General features: G+C 42.8%; 1 protein-coding gene across 1 annotated transcript in view; it reads right to left on the bottom strand.

Annotated features, from left to right (window-relative positions):
• Positions 1-14,106, bottom strand: part of Hacd2 (3-hydroxyacyl-CoA dehydratase 2) — a 117,923-nt gene that overhangs the window by 84,120 nt on the left and 19,697 nt on the right. The window contains exon 3 of the mRNA XM_004663925.2: positions 6,205-6,223. Coding sequence (XP_004663982.1) covers positions 6,205-6,223 — 19 coding nt within the window. The remainder of the gene's footprint in view (positions 1-6,204; positions 6,224-14,106) is intronic.

The raw sequence follows: 14,106 nt of genomic DNA, 5'->3' as shown, positions 1-14,106 counted from the left end.
TGCTGAGGCTCCAGCTTTAGCTACCGGCTCAGTATTGTTTTGGGTTTTAGGGAAGACTAACTTCTAAGAGGCAATCTTACTGGTAGGACAGCGCCATCTAGTGATGAGTGAGTGAATGTGTTGCGTTTCTCATGCCAATTCTGCTTTCTGGCACAGCTTTAAAGATGTATTAAGGGCAAAAATGATAGTGATACTGAGCTTCCTAACACTCAACCACAGACCCACAGAAACATCTAGCACATTCTCTCCACTGATGTCGCCACTCAGACCACTAACCTCCATTCATTTTCACGGAATTCAGAAACCTAGCGTTAAGTCAGCTCCACATTGCTGGGATGAATATCCAACCCAACAGTTTGTGGGAGGAAGGGCTTTATTTCAAGCTTACAGAGTCTGAGGGAAACACCATCAAAAGTGGAAGAAGCTGGCTCCCTTTCACAGACCCAAGCAGAGAGACAGCACCAGCAGCCAGCACCACAAAACATAACACCCAGAGCTCAAACTGCTCTCCCCACACCTTTGGGCTGGAATGAAGGTCCGCTCCCAAACACACGGTGGGGTTACACCCCAGCGACACCTCCTCCAGCCAAGCGCTAGAGACCTGAGTTACAAACTTAATTTTTTTTTTTGTTCATTATTTATTTATTTGAGAGCGACAGACACAGAGAGAAAGACAGATAGAGGGAGAGAGAGAGAATGGGTGCGCCAGGGCTTCCAGCCACTGCAAACGAACTCCAGACGCGTGCGTCCCCTTGTGCATCTGGCTAACGTGGGACCTGGGGAACCGAGCCTCGAACCGGGGTCCTTACGCTTCACAGGCAAGCGCTTAACCGCTAAGCCATCTCTCCAGCCCACAAACTTAATTTTAATAAAAGACCTGAGTCCTGGGCGGGGTGGGGGGGGGGATACATTTATACTGTCACATTTAAACTACCGAAGCATGTGTTCCTGCATCCTGGTTTTTCAGAAATTAAAAGTAGGCCCAGTGAGAAGATGCCTGACATAGAAATGTTTCCAGTAAGTTTTCTATGCTGGACTTCTGATGGACTCCGCAGCAGTCCTTACAGAGATGGCATTTTAACATCCCCACCCTCACCCCCACTGCCCGCCCCCACTCTCTTTGTGACCTTCCCTTCTAACTGCAAGAAGGCACAGACCCTGCTGGATGTGGTGGCACACACCTTTAATCCCAGCAGAGATAGGATGATGGCTGTGAGTTCGAGGCCACCCTGAGACTACATAGTGAATTCCAGGTCAGCCTGGGCTAGAGTGAGGCCCTACCTCGAAAAACCAGAGGGGGTGGGGGGGACAGAAGGTACAGATCCCTTAGGGATTCTGGTTTGCCCAGAACTTGGGCAACCACTCTAGTACAAGGGTCTACTCCCCCAGGCAGGTGCCTTGGAGGCCTAAGGAGCATGCACTACTTCTCTCTTCCCTTCCTCATCTCAGCACACTGACAGCAAGCAGGAAACAATTACAGAGTTGGGTATTCCCAGCAAAAGCAACTGTATGTGCAAAATTTAAAAGGTGTGAGAAAGCAGTTTATTCCGAGAACAAGGGCAGAAGCCTTGTGCATCAGGAACAAGACACACAGTTATCAACACTCTGCTTTTCCTTCTCTCCTTGCTGCGAGGTAGGAAGGGCAAATCTGGCCAGGAAGCAACAGAAAGAACTAGAACCAAGGCGCACAGAGACTACGCCAGTCTGTTTTGAGGGACATAACTGCTGCGACAGAGATTAAGGCTCGGTATGGCACTGCCATCTTGACACACAATTCTGGAGCACATAGCTAAAATTACTACACTTGAATAAGAGGCAACACTACAAACAAAGTGAAGGTTGGCTCTGGCTGCCACCCCAGCGGCTCTCTAAAGCTGAGCCTTAGATTCCCAAAGGCTTGGGCCCACCAAGCTCACCCGCTGGGCAAGGTTCTGGCTTAGTTCTTCCAATCTTACCACTCCATACTCCTCTACTAGGCAGAAAGCAATACTTGAATCTAACTAAGAAGTGATCTTAATTCATGTTTGTGAGGAGCATGGAAAAACAGACTTGGGGTACGGAGGTGTGTACTGGGTAGTCTCCCTCCCTCTAAGACCAAGGTATGCATGAGGCTAGGCCAGCTCTAAGTAACTAAACAGGGGTTAGGCTTGAGGACCAGCAGCTTATTCTTTGGAAACAGGATGTTTGTATTTTAGATAATTATGCTCTTTTTCTTCCTTTCTTACTATGTTGGTAAAGTTCATTTTAGCACGTCAACAAAGCTGGGTACGCTTGTTGCTCATAGTCCCAGCGCTGGGAGATCACTGAGTGATGCTCATCATATGGTCTGAACGCTTCATCTCCAACACAACAGTATTAAGCTGGAAAGGTCTTTAGGGAATTAGTCATGAAGACTCTAATCACTAATGTAATTAGTGTCCTCATAAATGAGGCCTGGCCAGTGTGGGAGGCCACACCTGTATCATTCCAGCTCTTGGGAGGTAGAGGCAGGAAGATCAGGAGTTCAAGGGCCAGCATGGGCAACGTGAGACCTGGTCTCAAAAACAAGCAAACAAAACCAGCTATTAAAGAGGCCCCAGGAAGTCAATCTGCCTTTGTTACCACGTGATGACTGCAAGGATGGACTGTCTATGAGGAACAAGGCTTCAGCAGATAATGAATCTATTAGTACCTGATCTTGGAATTCCAAAACGGCAGAATATTGAGAAACAAATGTTTAAACCATCTAGTTCATGGGAAGATATACCTTGACTTATGATGGTAGACATGACTGATTAAGTGAATAAACTGAAAATATCATTAGTTGAAAACATATTTAATGCCAGGCATGGTGGCTCACGCGCACTGGGAGGCAGAGATAGGCGGTACCTCATGAGGTTGAGGCCACCCTGAGACTACAGTGAATTCCAGGTCAGCCTGGACTAGAGTGAAACTCTATCTCTAAAAAACAAACGAACAGCCGGGTGTGGTGGTGCACGCCTTTAATCCCAACACTCTGTAAACAGAGGTAAGAGGATTACCGAGAGTTCAAGGCCACCCTGAGACTACATAGTGAATTCCAGGTCAGCCTGAGCTGGAGTGAGACCTTACCTCGAAAAATCAAAAAAAAAAAAAAAAAAAAAAAGGAGTACTTACTATACCTTAGCCAGCTAGCTACACTTCCTAACCTAGTAACACAGGGCACAGTGGAGTACTGGTTATTTCCCCTTGTGATCATGTGGCCAGCTTGGAATTGCAGCTCTTTACTGTGTATTTCTAGCCCAGGAAAAGATGATAATTCAGTGTAGTTTCTACCAAATGCAAATCATCACAAAGTTGAACTATTAAAAAAATAAAAACAATCTGGTGCTGGAAAAATAACTGAGCAGTTAAAGGCACCTGCTTGCAAAGTCTAAAAGCCTGGGTTCAATTCCCTAATACCCATGTAAAGCCAAATGCACAAAGTGGCATATGAGTCTAGAGTATGTCTGCAGTGGCACCAGGCCCTGGCATGTCCATTCTCATTCTCTCTGCTTGCAAATAATTACTTTTTTTTAATCCAGACATCAAAAGTAGGGAGCTGTTTACTGTTACGGCGTCCATGCAGACCAAGATACTTAGAAAACAAGCATGAAGGTTAAGAGAGCCAAGGATCTAGGTAGGAGCTACTGGGTTCAATACTGGGGCAAGGACTGAAATGAGTCCAGAACTCTGTGGCCCAACCATCTCTCTCAATCTGATAGTGTATGTATAAAATTAGGTGATTTTTTATTATTAATAAATTCTTGTGGTGTGAGGATTGAACCTAGGACCTCATACATGCTAGGTAAGTGTGCTACCACTAAGTATACAAGCCTTCATGCTTAAAATTTAACCATCTAAAAAGGGATAAAATGCTTCCTTGCAAAATTACATATGAAAGTTAGTCTTTCATATGCAAGTTAGGCTGGAGAGATGCTCAGCAGTTGAAGCTGCTTGCCTCGCAAAAACTGTAGGCCCAGGTGCAATTACCTAGTATCTATGTACAGCCAAATGCACAAAGTGGCACATGTCTCTGGAGTTCATTTGTAGCAGCAAGAGACCCTATCACGCCCATAGTTAGCCTTTGTTTCTCTCTCAAATAAATAAATAATAAAAGTATTATTAAAATATATTTTAATGGCTGGAGATATGGCTTAGTGGTTAAGTGCTTGCCTGTGAAGCCTAAGGACCCTGGTTCAAGACTTGATTCCCCAGGACCCACGTTAGCCAGATGCACAATGGGGCACACGCATCTGGAGTTCGTTTGCAGTGGCTGGAGGCCCTGGTGCACCCATTCTCTCTCTCTCTATCTGCCTATTTCTCTGCCTGTCACTCTCAAATAAATACATTAAAAAAAAAAAAACAAAAAAAAATTTAATTATTTTTAAAAAAAGACTAGGGGCTGGAGAGATGGCAACAATTAAGATGATTGCCTGCAAAGCCTAACAATCCAGGTTCAATTCCCTAGTACCCACGTGCATAAAGTGGCACTTGATCTGAGATTTGTTTGCAGCACCTGGTGGCCCTGGCATGCCCATTCTCTCAGTGTCTCTCTCTGCTTGCAAATAAATAATTTTTTTAAAAAAGACTAAAAAGGAAATGTGTGTAAGATTGCACATGAGTTAAAACCCATTCCCATCTGTCATAAAATAAAATCAGCCAGGTTCCATTTGGTTCCAAATGAGACTTGGCACTCTGACTAGCTATGTAAAACTTAGGGAAGGAAATCACAGACAGATGAGCTCCTGAGCCCTTCTCAAGTTTATCCTTCAAAGCTTTTAAAGCACTGTTTAAATCTCAGGAACTAATGACTGCTATACCTCCCCCCCCACACACACACACACTTCAGCATAAAAAGCAGGCTCATGGGGCTGGAGAGATGGCTTAGCGGTTAAGTGCTTGCCTGTGAAGCCTAAGGACCCCAGTTCAAGGCTCAATTCCCCAGGACCCACATTAGCCAGATGCACAAGGGGGCGCACACATCAGGAGTTTGTTTACAGAGGCTGGAAGCTCTGGTGTGCCCATTCTCTCTCTCTCTCTCTCTCTCTTTTTCTCTCTCTCTCTCTCTCTCTCCCCCTCCCTCTGTCATTCTCAAATAAATAAATAAACAAAAAAATGTTTAAAAAAAAAAAACAGGCTCATGCATAAAGAATTCTGCACAGCATTTCACAGGTCTCAACTCTACCCACAGATCCTAGGTAAGAAGTGGGACCAGCGGAGGCACAACACTTTAGAATGAAGACTGTTTTCCTCAGTATGTGTAAGCCCGGTATCACAGTGACCTCCACCAGACCCATGTGGACAGTCTGTTGTGCACCCCACTGCATGTGCTTCTCAACTGTGAGGTGTTTCAGGTCCGAATTCCCCAGAACTGTGCTGGACACCCTGACTATAGTTAAGTGCCCACTTTTGTAACAAGTTAAACTGATCAGGGCCATACTGGTTTGGATTCGTAACTTTCAAGTTTCCAGATGTTTGGTGCTTCTGAGTAAATATCAATTTCTTATTCTCCCTCTGAAAACAAACCTGCTATGCTATGGGCTTGCCTATGTGCCTGTCAACTTTCCAAATTACTGTTTTCATTCTTAGAGGGTCTGTCTATTCCATAATAGAAGCTATGTCTCAGTTCCATGGCAAAATGTGATGGCTCTTCTTTCTCAACAAAAAGAAAAAAAAAACCTATCTGCTTTTATTAGAAAGCCCTACATTGTTATTACTAACCTTTCTACTTTCATATACATATAATATTCACTTGAGAGGTAAGCAATATAGTGTTTCTATTTTAACGATGAAACAGATAATATACATTTAAGTGATCCCAAATAATACTTCCAACACAGCCCAGCTCCAAAACCTAAGAAACTGTGGGCCAGGTGTCACAGGCTTCACAGACCTGTGAGTGTTTCCCTATTGCTCTTATGCTGAGAAGTGAGAGACACCTCTTAAATTCACAGGAAAAAAACAAAAAGTGACAAATAGGGTGTGGGAATAACTTCTAAACAGCACTTACTATTTTAGAACACAAATGCCATTATAATTTGAACATATGCATATATATATATATATATATGTAGAGAGAGAGAAAGATTAAATGCTGTAATTTTTCCCAATATTCAATAAGGATCAAATCAAGTGTATCATCTCAAACTAAGAACAATTCAAAGAACATGGGCGGGGATGGGGGGGGGGGGACATTCCACTTACCTATAGCACAATGTAAGATCTAGAGGAAAAAAGGAGAAAAAGAAAAGCAGTGAGGATCAGTACTCTAGTTTTATTTCACATAAACAAACAGCTCTTTCAGTTAAGCACAGAGCAATGACTTCCAGCAATACTGAATCTGAAAAACAAACATTTCATTTTTAAACTTGGCTACAGGCTAGTTTCCCATTCATTTGTTTGTTTATTCATTGTAGTCTGTATGTCTTTGGGAGATATCCTAAGGAAGATTTAGTCTTCACATAATGTTCATTACATGCCTAGGACCTTGCTCGTAACACATTAACTCACAAGAGTAGTCCTGTGTTCCATAACCTGCAGAACTGAACTGTCAGAGATTACAGAACATGTCACAGAAGGACCTTTGATCGTTCTTCTTGCCCAATTGGTCCTTCAATGTAGACATTCATTCTACAAAGCTCCATCTTATATCCCTATCCTGCTTCACTTATCATTAAGTTTTTCCTGGTCCAGTTTCTAGCCTTGTGTCTTCCAACTCCAGGTCCATCTACTGCCCAACAGCTCAAATATGTCCAGTTTCAATGGGAAGTACATTCCTTCTTTCCTTTGAATACCATACCCATGATCATCCAGTTACCAGTGTGTTAGGGTCACCTTCCCCTCACCAGTTTCCAAGTCCTGCTAATATGTCAGCTCTGTCTTCTCCCATGTTTTTGTTTCTAATATCTACTGAATGAGATTATCATTTCCACCAATCTCAATGGCACCCAACTATACCTTTCTAAATCTCCTTTTGCCTCTCCCCCCCCCCCCCCCGTTCTTGGGTGTGCACGCACACTTGAGTCAGACTGGCTGCTCAGAGTCCCCGTGATTCTCTGGTCTGGGGTGCTCACAGGGCTGCTATTACAGGTATGCATGGTCATACCCAGCTTTTTCCATGGGTGCTGGGAATAAAGCCCCAGATGGTCTTAGGCCCTCACACTTGTGTGGCAGGCATTCTTATCAAGAGCAATTTGCCCAGCTCTCAACTCATCATTTTTCCAGTATTGCTTTAGTCCTGGTGGTGATTTTTTAAAAACTTATTTTAAGCCATCTACTGATGTCATGGCCAAAGCTTCTCAGTATGAGAGACGAACAGTTACTGCGGTGCCTTTTACAGAACTTCTCTAGCACTCATTTACTATTTGATCCTAACAACCACCTTGATGGGTAGGCAAGAGAGATGTGTCTGTGTGCAGAAGAGCAAAGCAGGGCTGCACAACTTTCCCAAGGCAGTAAATGATAGCCGCAATCAAGAACCTGAACCGTGGCTTTGTCTCCTGCTCTGCTGCCTTTCCCATATATATTTCACTGTGTACTACTTGCAAGAAAGACTCCAGAGGCCAGAACTTGACAAGACTTATGATGAGACTTTGGGCTCACAACTATTACTGCGCTAAGTTTTTCCTTTTTCTTTTTTGGCAGGGGCAGACACAAGAGCTTAGATTAAAAAGCTGATCTTGGGGCTGGAGAGATGGCTTAGTGGTTGAGCACTTGCCTGTGAAGCCTAAGAACCTCGGTTCAAGGCTCAATTCCCCAGGTAAGCCAGATGCACAAGGTGGTGCAAGTATCTGCAGTTTGTTTCAGTGGCTGAAGGCCCTGATGTGCCCATTCTCTCTCCCTCTCTCTCTTCTCTCTCTCTCTCTGCCACTCTCAAATAAATAAATAAAAATAAACAAAAAACTGATCTTTACAGGTATGCTGATAACTAAGACCAGAGCAAAAGCTAGGACACTAAAAATCATATTATCTTTTTCAAAAACAACACTGTGAAGAAAAACCTCCGATGTATGAATATTAAAAGATAAGCTGGGTGTGGTGGCACATGCCTTTAATCCCAGTACTTGGGAGGTAGAGGTAGGAGGAGGTAGAGGCAGAGGTAGGAGTTCGAGGCCACCCTGAAACTACATAGTAAATTGCAGGTCAGCATGGGCCAGAGCAAGACCCTACCTCAAAAAACCAAAACAAAACAAAAAACAAACAAACAACAACAACAAAAAAGATAAACTGAACCTCCTGCTACAAAGCTCAGAAAAACTAATAGATAGATGATAGACAGACAGACAGACAGACACATGTTCATGTGTGAGTGTGGGTGTGCATGTGGACATCAGAGGACAACTTTCTTGGGTGCTGTCCCTCACCCTTCCACCCCTTCTTTGAGGTTTCTCTAGTTCTGTTGCTCTTTGCTATGCAGTTTGCTGCAAGACTCTCAGCTCCTGGGAAACTTTCCTGCCTTGCCATCAGCACCCTGGGATTACAGAAGCCCACCATGGCTTCTGGCTTTTTATGTGGGGTCTGGGAATCAAACATGGGTACTCATGATTGAATGGCAAACGTTTTATCCATTAAGCCATCTCCTCAGCCCCTATACTGAAGAAATTTAATGAGATCCATACCTTCTAAGTGTCCCCAGCTACCTTAAAAACTGAAGCCTGAAAAGGAATCTCAGATCTTCTGTTTCATAATTTCAATCAGTTTCATTACTTTGACAATAATAATACTAACATACGGAAATCCATTTCAACTAAATATGCAAGCTGGGAGTGTTACAGCACTTCCAGAACACAATGTGAGAATGAATAAATTATTTCAAGACAGTATCTTATTTCATGTAAGTGTCTTTCTTTAGATCAATGGAAGTAGCATGCAGAATCCTAAAGACTATCCCCAAGGATAATGTTCCTGAGCTAGTCAAGCACACACGGGTCTAGATACTGCAGGGCAAAGATTGGGCAAATGTAATTGAAGTGCTCAGTCAAATGGTTTTCAGGATCTTACTCTGGTAGCAGACCTGGAACTCACTACGTAGCTAGGCTGGAATCAAAATCTAGGTTGTCCTCCTGCCTTGGCCTCTCGATAGTGATGATACTTCAGGAATTGACTGACTACTCGTGGATAAATCAAATGTTGTCAAAGGATGGAGACTATGTGGGTATACCTGACCTAATCCAAAGTCAGTCAGCCTATTTTTTGGGAAAAGGTCTCATGTAACCCAGGCTAGCCTTGAACTCTCTAGTAGCTGAGGATGACCATAAACTTCTGAGCTTCCTGTCTCCATCTACAGAGGGCTAGGATTATAGGTACATGCCATCAACTTCAGTTCACGGGTACAGATAACAGAACCCAGGGCCTCGTGCATACCAAGCAAGTACTCTACTAAGTAGTCTATGTCCCCAACCCTATTAAACCTCTTATATTTTTCAACATTCACATATACTACAAGAGGAGTTAGCCTGGAGAGAGAGGATGAAAGTCAGGGATTAATGTGATAGCTTGAATGTTATATCCCCCAATAGACTCAAGTGTTTCTATTAAAACTTGAATTTCCAGCTGCCTGACTAAAGAGGTGTCACTGGTTTCAGATCCTGAGATCCATCCCAAAGATGTTATTGGGGGATAGATCTATCCCCAGCCTAAGGTGTGCACAGTGAGCTCTGCCTGGATTCTCTGCTTTATTGTTGGTTTTGTGATTGTGGTGCTGACTGGCAGCTTTTTTTCTTCTTTCAGCATGGATCTGTGAAAGGGGGCCAGCTCTCTACCACCATTATGTAACTTCCCCTGGATCTATAAACCTGAAGTAAATCCCATTCCTCCCATAAACTGTGTCTGGTTTGGAGGTTCATCCCAACAGCACGGAGCTGACTATGAAAGAAATAAATTGGTACCAAGAAAAGTGGGGTGATAATTGCTGTGATGCATCTGACCATGTGGACTTTGGTATTTTGGAACTTTTGTTTTGGAGGAATGGACATGAACTTCGTACTTGCAACTGAAGATGCCTTCAGAGCAGTAAACCAAGTATTCTGGTGAGAGTTTGAACATGCTAAGTACAGACAGAATTGTATTTGGAGGCTCTGCTTATGAGCTTTCTAAGGGGAAGGAAAGACTGCAGAGGACTTTGTTGGAACTGGGCTACTGGCATAAGGGCTGGCTGCGTTCATTCTGCTGCCCAGACTCAGAAAGTTTGATCATGGTTAAGTCTGTAATGGACAGATGTGCTTGGGTACAGATACTGAACTGAGAGACATAAGATTTAAAACTGGAGAAATCCAAACAAGTTTAAAATTTACAGGCACAGAGAATGGTTTTTAAGGTACTGAATCTGCTTTGTCAAATACATTAGCAATCTTAAAGAATGTGATCCAACTACTTTACACTGGAACAATGGAAGGAAAGCCTGAATGGTAGAAATGCAAACTCTTTGAAAGGAGATGATTAAAAGGAACCTGCTCTTAAAGGTCACAATTTAGATTTATTTTGTCCCTGAATTAACAACATGGCTGTGTCTTGCACACCTGGTATTGGTTTCAGAACTGTGAAAAATACATGAGGTGGGTCATGAAACGCACATGGTTCCAGTCGCTGTTGTTGAGATATGTATGAGGCAGGGTATGATGACCCTGATAGAGAGAGTGAAGCCATTAAAAGATGAACTGTGTTTTGCATGGAGATCCGAAGATATTTTGGATATACCTGAACTGTGCAAGTACTACCATGGAGCACTGTTGGCTGGCAATAAAGTTGGCCCTGGCTACTTGGAGAGGCAGAACTGGAAAATCCAGAGACTGTCAGTCACTGGTTATGGATATCAGACTTGAAATGCCTAAGTTTGATGTTGATGTTGATATTGGCTCTACAATGGTCCAGTCTCTCCTTGTTATGCCATATAGCAGGTGGAAATGTTTACTCTGTGCCATTTTATGTTGAAAGCATATAACTTATTTGATTTTACAGAGCTCACAGTTAAGAAACATTCTTGAGTCTCACATGAGACCTGGGACTTTGTAACTATCTTAAGCTGCTAAAAACTATGGAACCTTTGAATATAATTTACAGTGTGAGATGGTTAGGAGTCTACTAGACCGGAGTAGAATGTGGGAGTTTGAATGTTATGTCCCCCAATTGACTGAGATGTTTTTATTGAAACTTGAATTTCCAGCTGCCTGGCCGGAACAGTTGCTACTAGGGGCAGATCCTGAGGTCCAGCCCAAAGGTGTTACTGGGGGATGGATCTGTTTCCAGCCTAAAGTGTGCACAGTGAGTTCTGCCCAAGTTCCTTGCTGTTTGGCTGTTGGTTTTGTGATTATTTGTGGCGTTGGCTGGCTGGTGGTGGATTTTTTTCTTTCTGCATGGATCTGTGAAAGGGGGCCAGCTTTCTATCACCATTATGGAACTTCTCCTGGATCTATAAGCCTGAAATAAATCCCATTCCTCCTCTAACCTGTCTGATTTGGAGGTTCATCCCAGCAGCATGGTGCAGACTATCAAATCTTTATTGAGTTGGACTTCATATACCAAAGAACATAGAGCTACTGGTATGCCCAGTCACTGTGGCAACTGAAATACCCTCACAATTTTCCATAAAAAGCACACCAAGGAAATGCCAGTGCTTTCACTGAAATCCACTGAAAATCACTAGACTACAATAAGCATATGTTATAGGAAAACAGAAAACTTGCCATTTTCAAAACATCCACTTAAAAATATGTCATATATTATTCTCACCTCCCAAGCCCTTCTTTATTTCTACCTACTGAAAAACACACTAATTTTAGTTTTAAATTTTAACCTCAATGTCTAATGCCATCTTAATAAATTATCTTTTAAAAAATATTTTATTTATTTACTAGAGAGAGGGGGAGGGAGAATATGAGCACAACAGGGCCTCTAGCCATTGCCAATGACTACAGATGCATGTGCCACCTTATGTGTCTGGCTTAACATGGGTACTGGGAATTAAACCTGGACCTTTAGGCTTTGTAGGCAAGTGCCTTAAATACTGGGCCATCTCTCCAGCCCTCAATAAACTATTTTGAAACAACAGGTTTTGAAAAAGCTTAAGATCTGAACTGAGGAAATTTTCTTGTAAGTTACCAATGAAACTTTTAGACTTTATTTGTAATCGAAGGAAACAGCAAATTCCCTGAAGAATTTAGCAAGTCTCAAGGTGAGGAGGACCCCATGCAGCTCTTGAAGAGCCCAGCTGTAGTTCATGCATTTAGTGAGGTTAGCTATAGTGATCCATTCTCATTCTTTCTCTAAATTTGAAATTCTAAATATGTAGAACAAAAATAAAATCTGGTCAGGCCAGTATAGGTCAGGAATGCATCTGAGCAAGCCAGCTATAGCTTACAAAAGTAAGTCACAGAGAAGGGATGTAGTTACTATGAGGATAGCCTTGGGAATAAAGATTAACCAAACCAGGATAAACATCAGAGCTGGACAACTTACGTGTCTTCTACAGTCATTTTCACTATGTAGGGGTCCACAATTTCAGCTACATTTATCAATATTTGATTCATTTTGTAACTTATAATACTATATGCATATTTATACTTACCTATGCAGCTCTATTTATTTATTTATTTATTTATTTATGAGGCTCAAGCCCAACGTCTCACATACCAAGAAAGTGCTTTAACTACTGGGCTATACTTCCAGCCCTGACATGTAGTCTTGAATGACAGAAACTAAAATGTTAACAGTGGTTACTTTCAGCAGTGAACATATATGTATCTTCTTTAGGCTTATCTTTTTTATTTAACAATGAAGGTATATCATATTTATAATTAGAAAGAAAAACTTTTGTCTTCTTTCCCCTGTTGTCTATGAGCACAGGTTTCTACCATATATTATTAATCTCTTTCTACCCTTTACTTATCTTAGGCAAGAAACTATGGTTCATTCTGGTGGTAAATTAGGAAATAACTGGTGTTGTGGAATTCAGCTCCAACTCAGAGGTTCCATAAAATATCCAAAGGGGAAAACAATCCATGTGGAGGGAGCTACCAAAGGACTGTGGGGGGGGGGGGGGTACAGGGCTGAAGCACCTGATGGATACATATGAAAATGTATGAGGGCTGGAGAAACAGCACTCTCTGCAAAAGCATGAAGGTCAAAATATCACTCAAGTTCAGTCCCAAGGACCCACATCAACAGCTGGGTGTGGCCATGCTCATCTGCAACCCCAGTCCTTATGGGGAGCAGAGACCAGACAATCAATGGGGCTCATAAAATCTCTGGGATCAGTAAGATTCCAGCTCAAGTAAGAACAGGTGGAAGAGCAAAGCAGTGAGACACAAACATGCTCCTCCAGCCACAGGCCATACACACGTACACACTATATGAACCCACGACCCCCCACACACACACAAAAGTAGAACTGAGGGGCTGGAGCTTAGTGATTAAGGCACTTGTGTGAGAAACCTAAGGACCCAGGTTCAATTCCCCAGTACCCACATAAGCCAGATGCACAGGTGTCTGGAGTTTGTTTGCAGTGGCTGGAGGCCCTGACATGCCCATTCTCTCTCTCCCTCAAAATAAGTAAATAAATTAAAAAAAAATATATATATATATATAAATTTTTTTGCTTTTATTTTTATTTATTTATTTGAAAGTGACAGAGAAAGAGGTAGATAGAGAGAGAATGGGTATGCCAGGGTCTCCAGCCACTACAAACGACCTCCAGATGCGTGTGCCCCTTGTGCATCTGGCTAACATGGGTCCTGGGGAATTGAGTCTTGAACCGGGGTCCTTAAGCTTCACAGGCAAGAGCTTAACCGCTAAGCCATCTCTCCAGCCCTTTAAAAAAAGTTTATTTATTCATTTATTTGACAGAGAAAGAGGGAGAGGGAGAGAATGGGTGTGCCAGGGCCCCCAGCCACTGCAAATGAACTCCAGATGTGTGTGTCCCCTTGTGCATCTGGCTAACGTGGGTCCTGGGGAATCGAACCTGGGTCCTTTGGCCTTGAAATGCCTTAACCACTAAGCCATCCCTCCAGCCCAGATAAAATATTTTTAAAAGTACAATTAATTTTTGAGGCAGGTGTGGTGGCACACACCTGTAATCCCAGCACTTGGGAGGCAGAGGTAGGAGTTCAGGTC

Source organism: Jaculus jaculus, chromosome 4 (genome assembly GCF_020740685.1).
Source record: "Jaculus jaculus isolate mJacJac1 chromosome 4, mJacJac1.mat.Y.cur, whole genome shotgun sequence".
NCBI lineage: Eukaryota > Metazoa > Chordata > Mammalia > Rodentia > Dipodidae > Jaculus > Jaculus jaculus.
This window is presented reverse-complemented; position numbering and strand designations above follow the sequence as displayed.